The 23,081-nt window shown below is 46.5% G+C and overlaps 1 protein-coding gene across 1 annotated transcript in view; it reads right to left on the bottom strand.

Annotated features, from left to right (window-relative positions):
- Positions 1 to 23,081, bottom strand: part of LOC118400689 (receptor-type tyrosine-protein phosphatase S-like) — a 440,366-nt gene that overhangs the window by 106,393 nt on the left and 310,892 nt on the right. The window contains exons 14-18 of the mRNA XM_052475331.1: positions 19,659 to 19,776; positions 11,269 to 11,862; positions 10,133 to 10,227; positions 7,783 to 8,013; positions 2,008 to 2,018 (exon numbers count right to left, since the gene is read on the bottom strand). Coding sequence (XP_052331291.1) covers positions 2,008 to 2,018; positions 7,783 to 8,013; positions 10,133 to 10,227; positions 11,269 to 11,862; positions 19,659 to 19,776 — 1,049 coding nt within the window. The remainder of the gene's footprint in view (positions 1 to 2,007; positions 2,019 to 7,782; positions 8,014 to 10,132; positions 10,228 to 11,268; positions 11,863 to 19,658; positions 19,777 to 23,081) is intronic.

The following is a 23,081-nucleotide window of genomic DNA, read 5'->3' as shown; positions in this document are numbered from 1 at the left end:
CCGAGGGGTACCGGAGGAGGAGGCCTTCCCTGCACCAACTGTGGTCGGAGAGGACACACGTCTGATCGGTGCTGGGGGTCCGTCTGGGAGTAGAGATGGCAGGCGGAACGCTTCTCGGTCACCCCAGGTGAGTCAGCATCAGACTCACCCAGAATCCCTTGTTGGCCATATGTTTGTCTTAATCTCTTTCCTTCACTTTTTTCCCTCTTCCCAGCATAGGGCGCTAGTCGATTCAGGCGCAGCTGGGAACTTTATGGATCGCGGACTCGCCCTTAAGTTAGGGGTTCCGCTGGTGCCGATAGATTCTCCTTTCCCCGTGCACTCCCTAGATAGCCGGCCATTAGGGTCAGGGATGGTCGGGGAGACCACGGTCCCACTGGACATGGTGACGCAGGGGAATCATAGGGAGCGTATCAGTTTTTTTATTATTGATTCGCCTGCGTTTCCAGTGGTGCTGGGGACTCCCTGGCTGGCCCGGCACAATCCTAAAATTTCGTGGAGACAAGGGGTTCTCCAGGGGTGGTCAGAGGAGTGTTCTGGAAGGTGTTTGGGAGTTTCCATCGGTGCCACGTCGGTGGAGAGTCCAGACCAGGGTTCCACGGTATGCATTCCCCCCGAGTATGCCGATTTGGCAATCGCTTTCAGTAAAGTGAAAGCGACTAAATTACCACCTTATTGACCGGGAAGGGATTGTACGATAGATCTCCAGGTAGACGCTGCGCTTCCCAAGAGTCATGTGTACCCGCTGTCCCAGGAGGAGACGTTGGCAATGGAGACATATGTCACGGAGTCGCTGGGACAGGGGTACATTCGGCCCTCCATTTCACCCGTCTCCTCGAGTTTCTTTTTTGTGAGGAAAAAGGAGGGAGGTTTGCGTCCGTGTATCGATTATAGAGGTCTAAACGCCATCACAGTGGGGTATAGTTACCCTCCACCTCTCATCGCTACGGCGGTGGAATCGTTCCACGGAGCGCAGTTCTTCACAAAACTGGATCTCAGGAGCGCGTATAGTCTGGTGCGTATTCGGAAGGGAGACGAGTGGAAAACCGCATTTAGTACTACATCCGGCCACTATGAGTACCTCGTCATGCCGTATGGGTTAAAGAATGCTCCAGCCGTTTTCCAATCCTTTGTAGACGAGATTCTCAGGGACCTGTGCGGTCAGGGGTGGTTGTTTATATCGATGACATTCTGATCTACTCGGCCACTCACACCGCGCATGTGTCTCTGGTGCGCAAAGTGCTTGGAAGACTGCTGGAGCATGACCTATACGTCAAGGCTGAGAAATGCGTGTTCTCTAAACGAGCCGTCTCTTTTCTGGGATATCGCATTTCCACCTCGGGGGTGGTGATGGAGGGTGAACGCATTAGGGCCGTGCGTAATTGGCCGACTCCAACCACGGTAAAGGAGGTGCAGCGGTTTTGGGTTTTGCCAACTACTACCGGAGGTTTATCCGGGGTTTTGGCCAGATAGCGGCTCCCATTACCTCACTGCTGGGGGGCCCGGTGCGATTGCAGTGGTCAGCACAGGCGGACAGGGCATTCAACAAGTTGAAGGCGCTGTTCACTGAGGCGCCCGTGTTGGCGCATCCGGATCCCTCTCTAGCATTCATAGTGGAGGTGGACGCGTCCGAGGCTGGGGTGGGTGCCGTGCTATCACAGCGCTCGGGTACGCCACCAAAACTCCGCCCCTGCGCTTTCTTCTCAAGGAAGCTCAGCCCAGCGGAACGTAACTATGATGTGGGGGACCGGGAGTTGCTAGCGGTGGTTAGAGCTCTGAAGGTGTGGAGACACTGGCTTGAGGGGGCTAAGCACCCTTTTCTCATCTGGACCGACCACCAGAATCTGGAGTATATTCGGGCTGCAAGGAGACTTAACCCACGTCAGGCAAGGTGGGCCATATTCTTCACCCGGTTCCGGTTTACTTTGTCTTATAGACCGGGCTCCCAGAACGTGAGGGCTGACGCACTGTCCCGCCTTTACGACACCGAGGATGGGTCCACCGAACCTACTCCCATCCTTCCCGCCTCTAAGCTGGTAGCCCCAGTGGTATGGGAGGTGGACTCGGACATCGAGCGGGCGTTACGGGCTGAACCCGCGCCTCCTCAGTGTCCAGCGGGGCGAAGGTACGTGCCGCTTGATGTTCGGGACAAGCTGATTCGGTGGGCTCACGTCCTACCCTCCTCGGGTCACCCTGGGGTGACGAGGACAGTGGGGAGCCTTCAGGGGAGGTATTGGTGGCCTACGTTGGTTAAGGACGTTAAGGGTTATGTCTCCTCTTGCTCAGTGTGCGCTCAGAGTAAGGCTCCTAGGCACCTTCCTAGAGGGAAGCTACAACCCCTCCCCGTTCCACAGCGGCCATGGTCACATCTGTCCATAGATTTCCTGACCGATCTTCCGCCGTCTCAGGGGAACACCGCGGTTCTAGTGATTGTGGATCGGTTTTCTAAGTCCTGCCGTCTCCTCCCGTTGCCCGGTATCCCTACAGCCCTGCAGACTGCGGAGGCATTATTTACCCATGTCTTTCGGCACTACGGGGTGCCGGAGGACATCGTTTCTGATCGGGGCCCCCAATTCACGTCTCGGGTATGGAGAGCGTTCATGGAACGTTTGGGGGTCTCTGTCAGCCTGACCTCCGGTTATCACCCCGAGAGTAATGGGCAGGTGGAGAGATTGAACCAGGAGGTGGGTAGGTTTCTGCGGTCGTATTGCCAGGATCGGCCAGGGGAGTGGGCACGATACATTCCCTGGGCTGAAATGGCTCAGAACTCACTACGCCACTCCTCTACTAACGTGTCCCCTTTTCAGTGTGTGTTGGGATACCAGCCGGTCCTGGCACCATGGCATCCGAGCCAGACCGAGGCTCCTGCGGTGGAGGAATGGGTACAGCGCTCCAAGGAGACCTGGAGGGCCGTCCAGGAGTCTCTACGACAAGCGAGTGAACGGCAGAAGAGGAGTGCTGACCGCCACCGCAGTGAGGCCCCCGTGTTTGTACCGGGGACAGGGTCTGGCTCTCGACCCGAAACCTACCTCTCCGCTTGTCCTGCCGGAAGCTGGGTCCGCAGTGTTAGGGCCCTTTAAAGTCCTGAGGAGAATAAACGAGGTGTGTTATCGATTACAACTCCCTTCCTATTATCGAATTAACCCCTCGTTTCATGTGTCTCTCCTCAGGCCGGTGGTAGCTGGTCCCCTGCAGGACAGTGAGGTACCGGAGGTCCCTCCCCCCTCTGGACATCGAGGGGACCCCGGCGTACACGATCCGGGCCATTCTGGACTCAAGACGCCGGGTGAGGGGCCTGCAGTACCTCGTGGACTGGGAGGGGTACGGTCCGGAGGAGAGGTGCTGGGTACCGGTGAGGGACATCTTGGATCCATCCATGTTGAGGGATTTCCATCGCCTCCATCCGGATCGCCCTGCACCTCGTCCTCCGGGGCGACCTCGAGGCCGGTGTCGGCGCGCTGCGGGAGCCGCGCGTCAGGAGGGGGTACTGTCACGAGTCCGACCGAGGGTGTTTCCCCTTCCCGGGCGGTTGGCGCTCGGCGGTCGTCGTCACCGGCCTATTAGCTGCCACTGATTGTTTTTCCTCTCCCTCCTTGTATGTTTAGTGGTAGCACCTGTTCATGATTAAATCAGCTAATTAGTTTGTCTTTATTAGACAGCCGGCCCGCCTGGTTGTTGTGCGGGATTATTGCAGTGTAACCTTCGGCTCTGTTGTTAGAAGTACGTGTTAGTGCCTGGTCGTTACGTTTTCTGTTGTACATTCTCATTCCCTGTGTTTGGGGCCGTTACTATTGTGAGCACCCTGGGATGCGTTGGCGCTATTAAAGACGCACAGCTTTGCACTCACTGTCTCCTGCGTTTGACTCCACACACCTACGACACCTGAAGTGTTACACACACACTAATTAATAAACACCATCTCACTACTGACCATATATACACCTCACACACTAATTAATAAACACCATCACACTACTGACCATATATACACCTTACACACACTAATTAATAAACACCATCTCACTACTGACCATATATACACCTCACACACTAATTAATAAACACCATCACACTACTGACCATATATACACCTTACACACACTAATTAATAAACACCATCTCACTACTGACCATATATACACCTTACACACACTAATTAATAAACACCACCACACTACTGACCATATATACACCTCACACACACTAATTAATAAACACCATCTCACTACTGACCATATATACACCTTACACACACTAATTAATAAACACCATCGCACTACTGACCATATATACACCTTACACACACTAATTAATAAACACGTCCACCAAAAAAAAGAGGGCAAAATCTTTGCTTGCTTTATTGACTTTAAAAAAGCATTTGATTCGATTTGGCACGAAGGGCTATTCTACAAAATTCTCCAAAGTGGGCTTGGTGGTAAGGTGGTGTTTATTAATGTAGGTGGGCTTGGTGGTAAAGGTGTATGACTTAATAAAATGTATGTACACAGAAAACAAGTGTGCAATAAAAATCAAAAACCAAAGAACAGAATTTTTTTCACAATGTCGAGGTGTGAGACAAGGCTGCAATTTGAGTCCAAATCTTTTCAACATTTATATCAATGAATTAGCAGACATGTTGGACCAATCTCCAGCCCCAGGACTCACACTATTTGACACAGAGGTGAAATACCTGCTATATGCTGATGACTTGGTACTTCTATCACCAACCAAAGAAGGTCTTCAACAAAACATTCATATTCTGGAGAAATATTGCCATAATTGGGCCCTGGCAGTAAATTTCCAAAAAACTAAAATCATGATTTTCCAAAAAAAACCGAGATGTCAGAAACACAAATGTAAATTCACCCTGAACAATACCTTAATTGAACACACAAAAAATGACACCTACCTTGGTCTGACCATATCTGCATCTGGAAACTTTAATATGGCAGTGAATGCACTCAAAGAAAAAGCCCGCAGAGCAATGTATGCAATAAAAATGAAATTATTCAAAATCAACATCCCAATTAAAATTTGGACTAAAATATTTGACAGTGTAATCCTACCAATACCACTTTATGGAAGTGAGGTTTGGGAACCACTCAATAAACTGGATTTTAAAATGTGGGACAAACATCCAATTGAAGCCCTACATGCAGAATTCTGTCGGAAAATCCTACAAGTCCAGAGAAATACACCAACTAATGCATGTAGGGCAGAATTGGGCCGTTTTCCAGTAATAATGAAGATACAGAAAAGATCATTAAAATTTTGGCTACATCTAAATTCAAGTCCAAATTCGAGTCTGCAATTTAAAGCACTTCAAGCCCAAGAGCTGAGCCCAGAAACAAGCCCTCTTACTCAGCTGGTGTTGGACCTCACCAACCAAGCTGACACCAGCACTGCTTCAAAAGAAAGAATTCCAATAAGCAAAATCATGAACCAATCAAAGGAATCATATTTACAATACTGGAAAAACGAAACAAAATCCCAAAGCCGACTAAATTGCTATCTGACCCTAAACAGAGAATATGAATTGGCTGATTATCTCTACTCTGTCAGAGATACGAAGCAGAGACAGATCCTTACCAAGTACAGGCTGAGTGACCACCGATTGGCAATAGAAACCGGCAGACATAAAAAGACATGGCTACCCAAAGAGGAGCGTGTATGTGGTCACTGCATGACATGGGAGGTAGAGACAGAGATGCACTTTCTCCTTTACTGTGATAAATATTCCTCACAAAGAGATTCATTATTCACAGAAATGACTACATATATTCCAAATTTTTACAAATTGAACCCAGAGGAAAAACTAAGAATACTCATGGGCGAAGGAGCAATGGCTCCTCTTGCAGCCAAATATGTATTTAGCCTGAGGGACACTGAATAATAACATCTGCATAGTAAACAGTAACTTACTTATTATTACTATTATTGTTATGACTATAATTATTAATGTTTATCATTCCAAATATGGGTGGTAATGGTAGTGATAACAGTTTAGTGATGGTAGTAGTCGTTGTAGTAATGATGATTGTAGTTGTAGTACTGATATAAAGAAGAAGATGACAGTTATTTAGTTATAAGTTAGTTATAGTTTCATTTTCCATAATTTGATTTTATATTTATTACATTTCTACTATTGACTGTTACCATTTTATTGTTATTATTTTTGTATTTCATTTTGTATTACTATTTACTACCATTTTATATTATTATTTGCTATCATTTATAATTTTGTTACAATGTATATTGTATACATTGTTACTTTGGCAATATTGACACAATGTTTTTCGTGCCAATAAAGCAGCTTGAATTTGAATTTGAGAGAGCTCCAGTGTGAGAGAGAGAGAGAGAGAGAGAGAGAGAGAGAGAGAGAGAGAGAGAGAGAGAGAGAGAGAGAGAGAGAGAGAGAGAGAGAGAGAGAGAGAGAGAGAGAGAGAGAGAGAGAGACAGCTACAGTAAGAGAGAGAGACAGCTACAGTAAGAGAGAGAGAGACAGCTACAGTGAGAGAGAGAGAGACAGCTACAGTGAGAGAGAGAAAGCTACAGTAAGAGAGAAAGAGCGAGAACGCTACAGTAAGAGAGAGAGAGACAGCTACAGTAAGAGAGAGAGAGAGAGACAGCTGCAGTAAGAGAGAGAGAAACAGCTACAGTAAGAGAGAGAGAGACAGCTACAGTAAGAGAGAGAGAGACAGCTACAGTAAGAGAGAGAGAGACAGCTACAGTAAGAGAGAGAGAGAGAGACAGCTACAGTAAGAGAGAGAGACAGCTACAGTAAGAGAGAGAGAGACAGCTACAGTAAGAGAGAGAGAGAGAGAGAGAGCTACAGTGTGAGAGAGAGAGAGAGCTACAGTGTGGGAGAGAGAGACAGCTACAGTAAGAGAGAGAGAGACAGCTACAGTAAGAGAGAGAGAGACAGCTACAGTAAGAGAGAGAGAGACAGCTACAGTAAGAGAGAGAGAGACAGCTACAGTAAGAGAGAGAGACAGCTACAGTAAGAGAGAGAGAGAGCTGGCTACAGTAAGAGAGAGAGAGAGACAGCTACAGTAAGAGAGAGAGAGAGCCGGCTACAGTAAGAGAGAGAGAGAGACAGCTACAGTGAGAGAGAGAGAGAGAGAGAGAGAGAGAGAGAGAGAGAGAGAGAGAGAGAGAGAGAGAGAGACAGCTACAGTAAGAGAGAGAGAGACAGCTACAGTAAGAGAGAGAGAGAGACAGCTACAGTGACAGAGAGAGACAGCTACAGTTAGAGAGAAAGAGAGAGAACGCTACAGTAAGAGAGAGAGAGAGAGAGAGGGACAGCTACAGTGAGAGAGAGAGACAGCTACAGTAAGAGAGAAAGAGAGAGAACGCTACAGTAAGAGAAAGAGAGAGAGAGAGAGAGAGAGAGAGAGAGAGAGAGAGAGAGAGAGAGAGAGAGAGAGAGAGAGAGAGAGAGAGAGAGAGAGAGAGAGACAGCTACAGTAAGAGAGAGAGAGACAGCTACAGTAAGAGAGAGAGAGAGAGACAGCTACTGTAAGAGAGAGAGAGACAGCTACAGTAAGAGACAGAGAGAGACAGCTACAGTAAGAGAGAGAGAGAGACAGCTAAAGTAAGAGAGAGAGAGAGAGACAGCTACAGTAAGAGAGAGAGACAGCTACAGTAAGAGAGAGAGAGACAGCTACAGTGAGAGAGAGACAGCTACAGCAAGAGAGAGAGAGGACAGAAGGAATTACACTTTAGATAAACTGGCAGAAACCCATGTTTCCATTTGTCTCACTTGATGTCCTTGGTCTCTACCGGGGCGAAACCCATGGTCAGAATGTTGTCTGGCTCCGAGTAGAGGTCCAGCTTGGGCTTCTTGACCAGGATGGGTGGTGTGGTCCGAGCGACCACACGGTGGCGAGGGCCACCCTCTGTGTTCTCCTGACACGTGACCCGGAACTCATAGGTGGTGTTGGGCCGCAGGCTGGTGACCAGCGCCTTGGTCAGCCGGGCATCCACGTCCATCTTCTGACGGTTGTACTCGATCTGGACCGGGGGATGGATGGAAAAATTGACAAACAAATGGAGACGCACAAAAAATACACAAATAGGAAAGTTATCTGTCTGTCTATAGTAGTGGAGTAGTATAGAAGGTCTCTATAGTAGTGGAGTAGTATAGTAGGTCTCTAGAGTAGTATAGTAGGTCTCTATAGTTGTGGAGTAGTATAGCAGGTCTCTAGAGTAGTATAGTAGGTCTCTATAATTGTGGAGTAGTATAGCAGGTCTCTAGAGTAGTATAGTAGGTCTCTATAGTAGTATAGTAGGTCTCTATAGTAGTGGAGTAGTATAGTAGTCTCTGTCTGTCTCTATAGTAGTGGAGTAATATAGTAGTCTATGTCTGTCTCTATAGTAGTGGAGTAGTATACTAGTCTCTGTCTGTCTCTATAGTAGTGGAGTAGTATAGTAGTCTCTGTCTGTCTCTATAGTAGTGGAGTAGTATAGTAGTCTCTGTCTGTCTCTATAGTAGTGGAGTAGTATAGTAGTCTCTGTCTGTCTCTAGAGTAGTGGAGTAGTATAGTAGTCTCTGTCTGTCTCTATAGTAGTGGATTAGTATAGTAGTCTCTGTCTGTCTCTATAGTAGTGGAGTAGTATAGTAGTCTCTGTCTGTCTCTATAGTAGTGGAGTAGTATAGTAGTCTCTGTCTGTCTCTATAGTAGTGGAGTAGTATAGTAGTCTCTGTCTGTCTCTATAGTAGTGGAGTAGTATAGTAGGTCTCTGCATGTCTCTATAGTAGTGGAGTAGTATAGTAGTCTCTGTCTGTCTCTATAGTAGTGGAGTAGTATAGTAGTCTCTGTCTGTCTCTATAGTAGTGGAGTAGTATAGTAGTCTCTGTCTGTCTCTATAGTAGTGAAGTAGTATAGTAGTCTCTGTCTGTCTCTATAGTAGTGGAATAGTATAGTAGTCTCTGTCTGTCTCTATAGTAGTGGAGTAGTATAGTAGTCTCTGTCTGTCTCTATAGTAGTGGAGTAGTATAGTAGTCTCTGTCTGTCTCTATAGTAGTGGAGTAGTATAGTAGTCTCTATAGTAGTGGAGTAGTATAGTAGTCTCTGTCTGTCTCTATAGTAGTGGAGTAGGTCTCTGTCTGTCTCTATAGTAGTGGAGTAGTATAGTAGTCTCTATAGTAGTGGAGTAGTATAGTAGTATACTAGTCTGTCTCAGAGCTGGGTAGAACCACTGGTTTAAAGCATGTCACATGTAAATGAGTCTGTAGGAGATATTCTTTGGAAATAGTGTGTTCAAATATAGCATGTATGTCTGTGTTTCTGTAGACTTTTCTCTGCAAAGTTCTGAGTCCACAGACGCAGAGGCGCGATAGTCCGGCACCCTATTGTGACATAGCTACACGGCTCAGAGATTACCATCTGTGGGGGGCGCACAGCCCAAAATTCCCAAAAAGCAGCGGCTTCGCATTCACGTCTTGTATTTGAATGGGGTGACGGTTGGAGAACTTGCTTGAGCCTCGCTGAGAATTTGAAAAGTATAAAAGCCAACGGTCCAATATTGTAGAACACTGCTGTGCGTACGCATGTTTCTGGACTCTGCGAGACTGCATCGTTTGAACTTTTAATTAAATCAAATTGCAGTCAGTAGCATAATTATTCAAAAATGTATTCATAGAGCAGGAACCCTCTACATGTGTGTGTGTGTGTGTGTGTGTGTGTGTGTGTGTGTGTGTGTGTGTGTGTGTGTGTGTGTGTGTGTGTGTGTGTGTGTGTTTGTGTGTGTCTGTCTGTCTGTCTGTCTGTCTGTCTGAGTGTCTGTCTGTCTGTCTGTCTGTCTGTCTGTCTGTCTGTCTGTCTGTCTGTCTGTCTGTCTGTCTGTCTGTCTGTCTGTCTGTCTGTCTGAGTGTCTGTCTGTCTGAGTGTCTGTCTGTCCGTCTGTCTGTCTGTCTGTCTGTCTGTCTGTCTGTCTGTCTGTCTGTCTGTCTGTCTGTCTGTCTGTCTGTCTGTCTGTCTGTCTGAATGTCTGTCTGTCTGAATGTCTGTCAGTCTGAGTGTCTGTAGGTTTGTCTGCCTGTCTGTCTGTCTGTCTGTCTGTCTGTCTGTCTGTCTGTCTGTCTGTCTGTCTGTCTGTCTGTCTGTCTGTCTGTCTGTCTGTCTCTTACCGTGCACCGAAATGGGAACCGCCTCTCAACAAACTTCCATGTTAGCAACACCGTCGTCTTGGTTACCCACTTCACCGTGAAGTTCTTTGGTACATCTGTTGTGAGAGAGAACAGAAAGAAGAAGAAAAAGGAACACAACAAAAACAGAGAGGATGTGTTTAGTTTGGAGAGCTGGGGAAGTGAGAAGGGAGAGAGAGATTAGAAATAAAAGAGTAGGTCGTTTTTCTTGTTTTCCTTCCTCTGGATTGGAGTATTGAGCGGGCCGTGAGCCGTGCTGTGATAGGCTGTGAAGGGGGCAACTCTATTGGTTAGACACATAGCACCGGAGACCCATGGCGCACAGACGGACCCATGGGGCACGGACATGCCCGCTGGCTGGCCACCAGGGCAGTGCCAACCCAACTCTGTACACCACATCTTTCTACAAGACAATACCCCATCCCAGTGAAAACCAGGAGTCGTTGACCCTCGTGGTTGTGGCAGAAACTGGTTCTTTGGCGCTCTGAGCCTGGGTTGGCACTGCCCACGACATGCTGCCCAGCGGGCACAAAGACAAAACCCAAACACAGCATGCCCACAGTCATTAGCAGTGCATCAGGGGGACGCCATGCTGCACGTCCATCCCATAATGTGACAAGGGGAGGGAACAGAGTGGGGGAGGGACTCAAAACAAACTGAAAAATAAAGAAAATAAAGAACCAAAATCTTGCTCTTGCTAACCTAAATGGACTAAAAACAAAGTCTTTGAGTGACTTAAACACAGAGGTCCTGCTTCTTTTTTGTTGTTGTGCAAACTAGGGGGTGTGTGAGTGTCAGGTTGCATTAGCTGAGTGAGTGTGCCTGGCTGCAAAGGGCAGCGAGGAGTCTGACAAGCTGTCTGACCGACTTCCACTTACCTTGAACGCAGCAGCTCCTCCCCTTTTTCAAACTGACTGACTGTAACTTACTGACTGGTTTTACCTTTGGGTTAGTGAAGTGAGTGTTCCCCGCAAACATTTTTAGGTTCTAGGATTTTTGTCGTGGAGAAGAAGTGAAGGTGATTGGAGGGGGGAGTTGTTTTCATTTTTGTGTTGTCGCTTGTTGTTATTTTTGTTTGTTTTTCCCCCCGGGTCGGGAGAGAAACAGGCAAGCCCTACCTGTCTCAAACGCCACTGTCCGATACTGGATCGGCGGGCTGTAGGGCCCTGGACCTACACTCGTGTGTGCGCGTATTTTCACGTCGTACGCCGAGTTGGGTTTGAGGCTGTTGAGCACGTAGGTGGACTGACTTGCGGGCAGGCTGAGTTCCCGGGGCGCGCCCCCCAAGCCCTTCTCCTGGTATGCTAGCGTGTACTCTGTGATGTCCCCGTTGCGCTCTGCCAGCACCGGGGGCGACCATGACAATTCCACCGAGCAGCAGGTCACGTTGGAGGTTTCTCTGATTTGGGGGTACCCCTGGGGTGTGTGTTCGGGCACCTGTAGTTCGGCTGTCGCCTCCTCACCGAAGCCCCCCCGACTCTTGGCCTGGACTTTGAAGAGGTAGGTGGCACCGCGGTGGACACTAGCCACCGTGTACTGCCTCTCCTGGGGGGTGAACTCCAGACTAGCCAGGGGGGACACGTCTTTGCGGCCAAACTGAAGCCGGTAACCCTGCAGCCCCATGCCAGGGATCATAACATCGGGTGCGTCCCAGCACACCACGGCCGACGTCTCTGAATCCTGAGCCACCGACAGAGAGGGTGGCCCAGGCACTGTGGAGAAGGCAAACAAACAAAACTTTTATTCATCTATATTTTTCTCTAAAAGGTTAAACAAGGTGTGTTTTTGAAGAGAGAGTACGGTTTGTGGTTTGTACATCTAGCTATGTCAATAAGTAATAATAGACTGTGCTGGAAATGTACAGTGCTCTCTCCCTTTCCCATTGTGCAGAATATGAAGGCTGCTCGTATGCGTATGTTTTGTATCGGAACAAAAACATTTTCTTCACTATAGAGAGGCTTTTACTGGGGTGAACATTTATTTTTAACAGACCTGGGCGAAAGGTTAGGCATCGACAGAGTCAGTATAAACTGAGACTACTAAAACCAATATTTTCAGTGACTGGGTTACATCTTCAACGGCATAATGTTGGACAAGCAGACCTACTATATATTTCTGTCTTTTTATTTTGACTCAAGTCAATTCAGATAATTCAATTCCAGGTTCAAAGGTCCTGTCAGGAAACATAATGACCTATTTCTCCTATTGATGAATTGATATTCAATTCATTTCGGCATTGACTGAGTAGTGAGTACACATGGGAATTGACAGCAACACTCCAGTGTCAGTAACACCGCAGTGAGTGTGTGCACTCTAGTACAGACATGCTTAGACACTTCGTAGCACACACCTACCCCACTACTAAACAACACCACTATTACAACAATACACTACTATACTACCTCACCACTATACTATCTCACTACTATACCACTCCACTCCTATACTACACTACTATACTACTCCAATACCCCACTACTCCACCACTATACTACCTCACTATTCCACTATTATACTACTCCACCACTACACTGCTATACTATTCCATTACTCCACTAGACCACCACTATACTACTATACAACCACATCACTATACTACAGCATTACTCCACTAGACCACCACTATACTACTATACACCTACATCACTATACTACAACATTACTCCACTAGACCACCACTATACTACTATACAACTACATCACTATACTACAGCATTACTCCACTAGACCACCACTATACACCTACATCACTATACTACAGCATTACTCCACTAGACCACCACTATACTACTATACAACTACATCACTATACTACAGCATTACTCCACGACTATACTAACTCACTAATCCACCATTATACTAGCTCACTACACCAATACTCTAAACACATTCTACTCCACTAACTTACTACTCCACCACTATACTACTCCAATACTCCACAAATCCTCTACTGTACTACTCCACTACTTTACTATTCCACAACTATACAACCCCACTAATCCACTACTCCATTACCCCACGACCCCACTAGCATATTACCCCACTACTATACTACTCCACTGATTCCAAAAATCCACTGCTATACTACTCCACTACTCTACAACCACAATACCCCACTACTCCACTATTATACCACCTCACTACTATACTTCTCCACTAATCCACTACTATACTACTCCACTACCTCATTAATATACTGCCCACTAATCCACTAAAATACTAATCCAATAAGCCACTACTCCACTACTATACTACTCCACTACTATACAACCCTACTAATCCACTACCCCACCACTCCACTACTATACTACTCCACTACTGAACAACTATACGATCCCAGTAATACACTACATATAATACCACACGATCATACCAATCCATTACTATACTACCCCACTACTATACTAATCTACTAATCCACTACTATACCACTCCACTAGTATAATATTCCACTACAATACTACTTTACTACAATACTATTACACTAGTATAATACACTACCGCAATAATACACTGCCCCACTACTATACTGACCCACTACAGCACTACCCCACTAATCCACTACTATAATACTCCACTGATATACTACTGTATGACTCCACTAGTATACTATCCCACTCATCCACTACCCCACTACTATACTATTCCATTCCTCCACTACTAACCTACCCCACTAGTATCCTACTCCACTACAAAAATAATCCACTACCCCACTACCCCTCTACTATACTACCCCACTACTCCACTACCCTTCTACTATACTACCCCTCTACCTCACAACTCCTCTAAAATTTTCCCCACTAACCCACTATTTTAATACCAAAATATTATACTTCCCCACGCCTCCACTACTCATCTACTCCACTACCACTGTACTGCACTACTATACTACTCCACTAACCTACAACTCCACTACTCCACTACCTTACTACCCTACTACTATACTACTACACTACCCCACTACTACACTACCCCACTACTCCACTACCCCACTACTCCACTACCTCACTACTCCACTACTATACTACTCCACTACTATACTACTCTACTACCCTATTACTATACTACTCCACTACTATACTATTCCACAACTATACATCTATACGACTCCACTTCCCCACTACTAAACTACTCCACTACTATAATTCCCCACTACCCTACTACTATACTACTCCACTACCCCACCACTATACTACTCCACTACTATACTACTCCACTACTATACTACCCCACTACCCTACTACTATACTACTCCACTACCCCTCTACTCCACTACTCCACAACTATACTACTCCACTATCCTACTACTATACTACTCCATTACCCCACCACTCCACTACTATACTACTCCACTACGATACTACTCCACTATCCTACTGCTATACTACTCCACTACCCTACTACTCCACTACTCCACTACTCCACTACCCTACTACTCCACTACTATACTACTCCACTACCCTACTACTCCACTACTCCACTACCCTACTACTCCACTAACCTACTACTCCACTACCCTACTACTCCACTACTATACTACTCCACTACCCTATCCTACTACTCCACTACCCTACTACTCCACGACTCCACTACCCTACTACTCCACTACCCTACTACTCCACTAACCTACTACTCCACTACCCTACTACTCCACTACTATACTACTCCACTACCCTACTACTCCACTACTACACTACCCTACTACTCCACTACCCTACTACTCCACTACCCTACTACTCCACTACTCCACTACCCTACTACTCCACTACCCTACTACTCCGCTACTATACTACTCCACTACCCTAATACTCCACTACTCCACTACCCTACTACTCCACTACCCTACTACTCCACTACCCCTCTCCCCGTTATACCCCTTCCCCTTTGTACCCTCTTGTTCCTCCACTCTTATTCTTTATTTGTCTTTTGAATAGGCTTGTTGTGAGCAGGGGTTAATTAGTTGGAGCAGTAATGGAATAGCAGCCTCCAAACAGCAGTGAGATGGATGTGTTCATTACTCCCCGCTAACAAACTATAGCTCAGCCCCGCAACTAGCCTGTCTTGTTTAAACTTGACTCTCCCTCCTCTCACATCTACTGCTTAGAAAGCCCCAATGAGGACATCAGAGATAATAGCACTGAGGTGTGTGTTTACATGATAGGCCAGGGACTACTGTTAATGGAGAGGTAAGGGTCGGTGGGGTTAATTGACCAAGCTGATTGGTGCTAAGGGAAAACTGGAGGATGGAGAGAGGAAGAGGAGGAGGGAGGATGTGATAATGACAGTTCCCCGTGTTGAAGGTGACAGAGAACCGGGAGCCTTCTGCCACAAAGAGGGGACAGCGAGGGAGGAGTGGGGGATTGTGGACACCTTGATTGTCTCCCTCTTTCCTCCTCCCCTCCTCCCTCTGTCACTCCATTCCTATCCACTCAGCCTCTCTCAATCACTCCCAGTGGAGCTGGAGGCACATTTCCCATCAGGACCAGCTTTAACGGTCGCTGTTCTCTCTCTCTCTCTCCCTCTAGACAAGTAATAATGTACGTCAGTGGAGGCTGGTTTGGGATGAGCTATAGGAGGACAGGCTCATTGGGACAGCAGGGTAGCCTAGTGGTTAAAGTGTTGGGCTAGTAACCGAAAGGTTGCAAGTTCAAATCCCCGAGCTGACAAGGTACAAATCTGTCATTCTGCCCCTGAACAGGCAGTTAACTGTTCCTAGGCCATCATTGAAAATAAGAATTTGTTCTTAACTGACTTGCCTTGTAAAATAAAGATACAAAAAAAATGATGCCTGGAATGGAATAATGTGGTTCCCGTGTGTTTGATACCTTTTCATGAATGCCATTCCAGTCATTACAATGAGCCCGTACTCGTATAGCTACTACCACCAGCCTCCACTGATGTACGAGTTTCTATAAGTGTGTCTGTGAGCCAAACAAGATTTTATTATTTTTTAAATAGATTCAACCATGTAAGCCATTAACCTGCGGTTACAATTTCCAGGAAGATATATCAGGGGTCGTGGGTCCAACTCACACTACTGTACTGGCCTGCGAGGCGTTGTCTAAGGTACTCCATAAATGCTTGGCTGCATTTTCGCACGCAATTGATATCGGTGGAAAAGGGGGCATGAGCAGACCAGCGGAAGAGGGCAAACATAATTGAAAATGCCTCCCCACATATACCTAATTTAGCTGTGGTGATGAATAATCGCCTCGGCCACGCTGAGAGATGCACAGCTATTTTGACAGCAAAGGTCTTTCGTAATCCATTGCCAACCCATATTTATATTCCTCTATCGCGGGTGCAATGATGTCAGAGGAAAAAAAACAGGGTTCATTGTTTGTAACCTTTGTTGTCGTAATATCCCAAACGGACGTGGTAGTTTCACCATTAAGGATACCAGCTTTAACTTAACACCTATTTTAAGGACTATTTCTATATCTTATAAAAATACAGAAGAAATCAGGACAGTTGAAGGAAAGTCATAAATATGCTACATATACGCCAGCCACCAGCGCTACGTAACCAAACAGGAGAAGGGACAGCCAGGGGGTCTGTGGAGGCTAGTGGTGTCCAGACGGATTCTTCCCAGAGTATTCCGGGTTATTCTCAGAGTATTCTCGGCTTCTCTATACCGCCCAGGCAGAATGGGGAAGGGGTGGGAAGATGCAGAGGAGGAGGGGGAAAGACCGAGGGACGAGGACTAATGAACATTTCTGACTATTAGAGCGGGAGGGGAAGTGGACCTTGGTGGCCTTGGAATGTTAATGGAGTTAATGGACTGTCCTTCTGTATGGTTGACAGTGTAGTATGGATTACAGTCTTAATGTCAGTGGTAGGAATAGATAGTTGTTCTTAATAGTTAGGGATTGGAATATTCTTAAATCGGTTGTAGGTAAGAGCTTGCTTTTTTTTTTTTTTTTTTTAATCAATCACATATCACACTTCACCATCAAACCAATTGGATGTAAATGTCTGGTCCTTTCTTTCAAAATAATTGACCTCACGTTCGGCCATAAAGGTTCTTAAATATTTAAGAGCCCTGAAAGCGATTTGAATATGCACGGCGAAGTCACACAACACCAAGTTCTAGGAAACAAACTGTTATTACTTAGTAAAAAAGGAACACATTGAAACACAATGGAAGCTAAATAATGCACGAAGACTGAAGACTGCGGCAAACCTAGACTCCAACACCTACAGCAAAAGTAGCCGGCTGCACGTTGAGTTTGATGAAATTATTCTATCCTCGATTTTCACAATGTTTTAGGTTGAGGCATTATCTATTGAACAAAGAATTAAGAGTTTGACAAAGCCATACTTCGAACAACTTGGAATTTCTTTATTTTGCTGTCTTAAGAGTCTGGTTGCCTTTCTGAAAGATTAAAAAAAAATGTGTGTGTGTGTGTGTGTGTGTGTGTGTGTGTGTGTGTGTGTGTGTGTGTGTGTGTGTGTGTGTGTGTGTGTGTGTGTGTGTGTGTGTGTGTGTGTGTGTGTGTGTGTGTGTAAACTCTCGAAAGGGCCCTCCTTCCCGTCTGTGCCTCTGCCTTATCAATAGCACAAGGCAAGGGCTTAACTTGTCTGAAAGCACAATGTCTCCCTGAAATGAGTCTGGGAGGAAGAACCATGGCAACGTCTGGGCCACGATTTGACTGAGCCCCATGGCAGAACTGGAATCTGGTAGCTCCACTGTCACATGAAAGGGGAGTTGGAAGTACTTTTTACCTCCGAAGGGGCTGAGGCTTCTCTTCGTCCCTTTTTGTCTGCCTCACGCTCATTTATTTATTTTGGTCTCTTTCCCGCATTTCAGTAATGAAAAGCGAAAGGGGGATTGGATTTAAGGGAGGGATGGATGGTGTGAGAGAGACTGACGTATCAGTCAGCGCAGGCCGACAAGGGATGGAGGAGAGAAGTGACAGTACCAGGGCCCTTTGTCGTCCGTCATACTGTCTGATACCAGTGATAGGCACACCTGTCAAGATCACGACCTGTCAAAAGAGGTGTGTCTGTGAGTCTGCTTTCTAGTTTGTTTTTATTGGATGTTTGAAGGCCCCGAAGCAGACTAGCGTGGATGCATTCACAAAAGAGACTCATATCTTAGCCCTGGAGGCCCCGTATTTGCTCAAAAATGCTTTCACGGCTCTCTAGTCTTGCAGGTATAGGCCGTGTTCACGGTAGCGAAGCTTTCGGATTCTTATGAGGCTCAAGTGACCTAGTTAACGTTGGCTTGGAGACTGGTGTTTAAGAGAGAGGAAAAGAAGGAGAAAGAGAGACTCTGAAGTCTGAGTGTATCATTACAAAGAGAGAAAGAACGTTTCTGATGTCTGAATAAGGCCTCTAGCAGTAATCCACGAGCCTCGGGCCTGGATGGCAACGGAATAACCTGTTTGGCCCTGTCCGGGGGTATCATCGGATGGGGCCACAGTGTCTCCTGACCCCTCCTGTCTCAGCCTCCAGTATTTATGCTGCAGTAGTTTATGTGTCGGGGGGCTAGGGTAAGTTTGTTATATCTGGAGTACTTCTCCTTTCTTATCCGGTGTCCTGTGTGAACTTAAGTATGCTCTCTCTAATTCTCTCTTTCTCTCGGAGGACCTGAGCTCTAGGACCATGCCTCAGGAATACCTGGCCTGATGACTCCTTGCTGTCCCCAGTCCACCTGGTCGTGCTGCTGCTCCAGTTTCAACTGTTCTACATGCGGCTATGGAACCCTGACCTGTTCACCGGACGTGCAACCTGTCCCAGAACTGCTGTTTTCAACTCTCTAGAGACAGCAGGAGTGGTAGAGATACTCTTCATGATCGGCCATGAAAAGCCAAATGACATTTACTCCTGAGGTGCTGACTTGCGGCACTCTTATTATTTGACCATGCTGGTCATTTATGAACATTTGAACATCTTGGACATGTTCTGTTATAATCTCCACCCGGCACAGCCAGAAGAGGACTGGCCACCCCTCATAGCCTGGTTTCTCTCTAGGTTTCTTCCTAGGTTTTGGCCTTTCTAGGGGGTTTTTCCTAGCAACCATGCTTCTACACCTGCATTGCATGCTGTTTGGGGTTTGAGGCTGGGTTTCTGTACAGCACTGATGTACGAAGGGCTATATAAATACATTTGATTTGATTTGAAGAACCAAATCTGCCAAAAACTATGTTTACTACTATTTCCTGTCATCCGCCATTCCGTCTGTGGATAGTTTGCTGAACATTTATAGATTATCTTCAGTGCCCTATCCAATTCCAAACATCCAAACTTCCTCTTCAGCGGCAACACAACAACAAACAGGTTGAATCGAAATAGGATGGTTTCTGTCTTTCAAAAGAGAGCGGGAGGGGAAGTTTTAATAATTTTAATTTTAATAAACCCACAACCGTTTCATCGATAAATATTGGATTGGTAGAATTCTTTCCAATATAGGCATGGTAACAATTTACTTAAGGCCTGCAGTTGTAATGCATTATAATGCGGTACTAATGCATGGTAATGAGCTACAATAAAATGAAAGACTGACCTGCTCCTTTGGTTACCACCAGTTTGGGTTTGCTGCGTGCTCCATCTCCCTTCGTGGTGTATGCAGCTACTGTGATGGAGTAGGTGGTGTCCGACTGTAGCCCTCCGATGACCATTTCCTGTAGGAAACAGGAAGTAGACAAAATGTATCAGAACACCGGTCAAAACATGTGACCATCATCACCTCCGCAGCCAACCACCTTCTTTTACCATTTATTGTGTCCTGCTGCTTTTTACCTCTGGAGAAAATGTTTAACCTACATTGTCTGAGGCATTAGCCAAGCTACACTCACAAAACAACTGAAATGAATAATCAAGGTATGCATGCATTCTGGCTGGCTGACTGGTCAGTGCAGTTTTCAGGTCAGACGTTATTTTGTCTGGTTCTCTTGAGAGAGGAGGCTTTGATCAATGCTGATAAATCTTTTAGTAGAGGTGCCTGGCTAGCTAAATGAATGCAGGAGGTCTTCAGACTGGTTGGCTGAGAGATGGAGAGGTCAGCAGAGGAATAGGGGGGGACATACAGTATGTTCTGTTTTCACAGCGAAGATGGTGGCATCCATATCATATATACCATGCAAGTGCAATAACAATGTGAATTAAATAAAAGGGGGTGGCAATCATTGAGATTTCACACTCAATCTCGGCACGGCACCGCCAAAGAAAAAAAATAAAACAACACACACCATCACAACACGACACCATGACAACACCATCACAACACGACACCATGACAACACGTCACAACACCATCACAACACGACACCATGACAACACGTCACAACACCATCACAACATGAGATAACACCATGACAACACAACACAACACCATGACAACATGACACAACACCATCACAACACGACACCATGACAACACGTCACAACACCATCACAACATGAGATAACACCATGACATCACAACACGACACCATGACAACACGTCACAACACCATCACAACATGAGATAACACCATGACAACACAACACAACACCATGACAACATGACACAACACGACACAACACCATCACAACACCATCACAACACGAGATAACACCATGACAACACAACATGACACAAAGTAGCACAAAGTAGCATGATTAAGCAGTCCAGTCACAGGGAGAAGCAGCAGACAGATATTGCATCAGCCACCTTCTCATCAGCCACACAGCTAATTAGCCTTTACTCTATCTAGGACAGGGGTGTCAAACTCATATTGCTCCGTTGGCCACATTCAATCTTCACTGAGATCTGGAGGGCCACAGTCGGCCTTCACTGAGATCTGGAGGGCCACAGTCGGTCTTCACTGAGATCTGGAGGGCCACAGTCGGCCTTCACTGAGATCTGGAGGGCCACAGTCGGTCTTCACTGAGATCTGGAGGGCCACAGTCGGCCTTCACTGAGAGCTGGAGGGCCGATCTGGAGAACCACATTCGGTCTTCACTGAGATCTGGAGAGCCACATTCAATCTTCACTGAGATCTGGAGGGCCACAGTCGGTCTTCACTGAGATCTGGAGGGCCACAGTCGGTCTTCACTGAGATCTGGAGGGCCACAGTCGGCCTTCACTGAGAGCTGGAGGGCCGATCTGGAGAGCCACATTCGGTCTTCACTGAGATCTGGAGGGCCACAGTCGGTCTTCACTGAGATCTGGAGGGCCACATTCGGTCTTCACTGAGATCTGGAGAGCCACAGTCGGTCTTCACTGAGATCTGGAGAGCCACATTCGGTCTTCACTGAGATCTGGAGGGCCACAGTCGGTCTTCACTGAGATCTGGAGAGCCACATTCGGTCTTCACTGAGATCTGGAGGGCCACAGTCGGTCTTCACTGAGATCTGGAGAGCCACAGTCGGTCTTCACTGAGATCTGGAGGGCCACAGTCGGTCTTCACTAAGATCTGGAGGGCCACATTCAGTCTTCACTGAGATCTGGAGAGCCACAGTCGGTCTTCACTGAGATCTTGAGGGTCACATTCGGTCTTCACTAAGATCTGGAGGGCCGCACTTAAAATGTATTATAGTTCCTCGCTGTCAAAATTAGCAAAGAAATTGTTTTTTATACATGGCCTTTGGGATTTTCAATGCTCTGACTTTCGCTTCGATGTTAGTTAGCTGGCAGAGTGAAAAGACTATAGATGTAACAACAATTCAAGCTCAAACGGGACAGATATGCTCAAAATTTGGAATTTCAATTGATTACTATAGCTTCCCCTTGGGCCAATCAGTTTCATTTTCTAAATGCTGGCTCTCTATAGCAACATGTATCATTCACCCAAGTTTCGTAAAAATCGGGCCAGAGGTGTCTGTGACTAACTACCGTACGAACGGACGGAGAAAAATCCATAGTCCCCGCTCCGATTTCATCACAGAGGACAATCATTTGTTTTTACTCAGACCCCTCGCAGGCCATATGTTTGACACCCCTGCTCTAGGACATCAATACTGGAGATGGGTAGGGCTAACTTGAGAGCCTGTTCATAACATACAGTGCTAGGGCATTACTGATAAAGCACCATAATCTCAAAGCTCTACTGAATAGGCTGATGTAAAACCTGTCTTTCTTGTATATGTGAAAAGAGCTAGGGTGATGCAATACATAGTGCTTTTTATTCCCCCCACCCCAAATGTACCATAGCACTCTAGCAACTCCATATATATACTCACATATTCGGCTGTATCGTCTGTTTCCCACTACCCCCCCATATAGAGGAGAGTGCAGGAGAGAAAGAGAAAGAGAAAGATTTGTTAAAAGAGAGAGAGAGAGAGAGAGAGAGAGAGAGAGAGGGGGAGGAAGAGAAACTCAAGAGAAGGGAGGTGCGAGAGGGGCAGTGTGTTGAGAGGAGGTAGAGAAGAGGGTGAGAGCACAGAAGCAGGGTGTTGTGTACGTTCCAGGCCAGAGAGGGCAAGAGGAAAGCTAGTCTGTGCTAGGGAGTGCAACTGAGGCAAGGGGAAGAGGTGTGAACTGAAGTCTATGGGGGCTCTCTTTTTATATATTTTTTAGGAGGTTACTGTATCTATTTTTATAACAGTGCATTACTTGGGGGCCTCCCGAGTGGCGCAGCAGTCTAAGGCATCGCAGTGCTAGCTGCGTCACTACAGATACGGGAGACCCATGCACAATTGGCCCAGCGTCGTTCAGATTAGGGAAAGGTTTGGCCGGCTCGGGATGTCCTTGTCCCATCTCGCTCTAGCAACTCCTGTGGCGGGCCGGGTGCAGTGCATGTTGACACGGTTGCCAGGTGTACGGTCTTTACTCTTACACATTGGTGTGGCTGGTGTCTGGGTGAAGATGAGCATTGTGTCAAGAAGCAGTGCAGCTTGGCGAGGTTGTATTTTGGAGGAAGCACAGCTCTCGACCTTCGTGTCTCCCGAGTCCGTACGGGAGTTGCAGCAATGGGACAAGACTGTAACTACCAATCGGATATCA

The sequence above is a fragment of the Oncorhynchus keta genome, chromosome 22 (assembly GCF_023373465.1).
Source record: "Oncorhynchus keta strain PuntledgeMale-10-30-2019 chromosome 22, Oket_V2, whole genome shotgun sequence".
NCBI classification, from domain to species: domain Eukaryota; kingdom Metazoa; phylum Chordata; class Actinopteri; order Salmoniformes; family Salmonidae; genus Oncorhynchus; species Oncorhynchus keta.
Note: the sequence above shows the minus strand (reverse complement) of the source record. Positions and strands in the feature narration are given on the sequence as shown.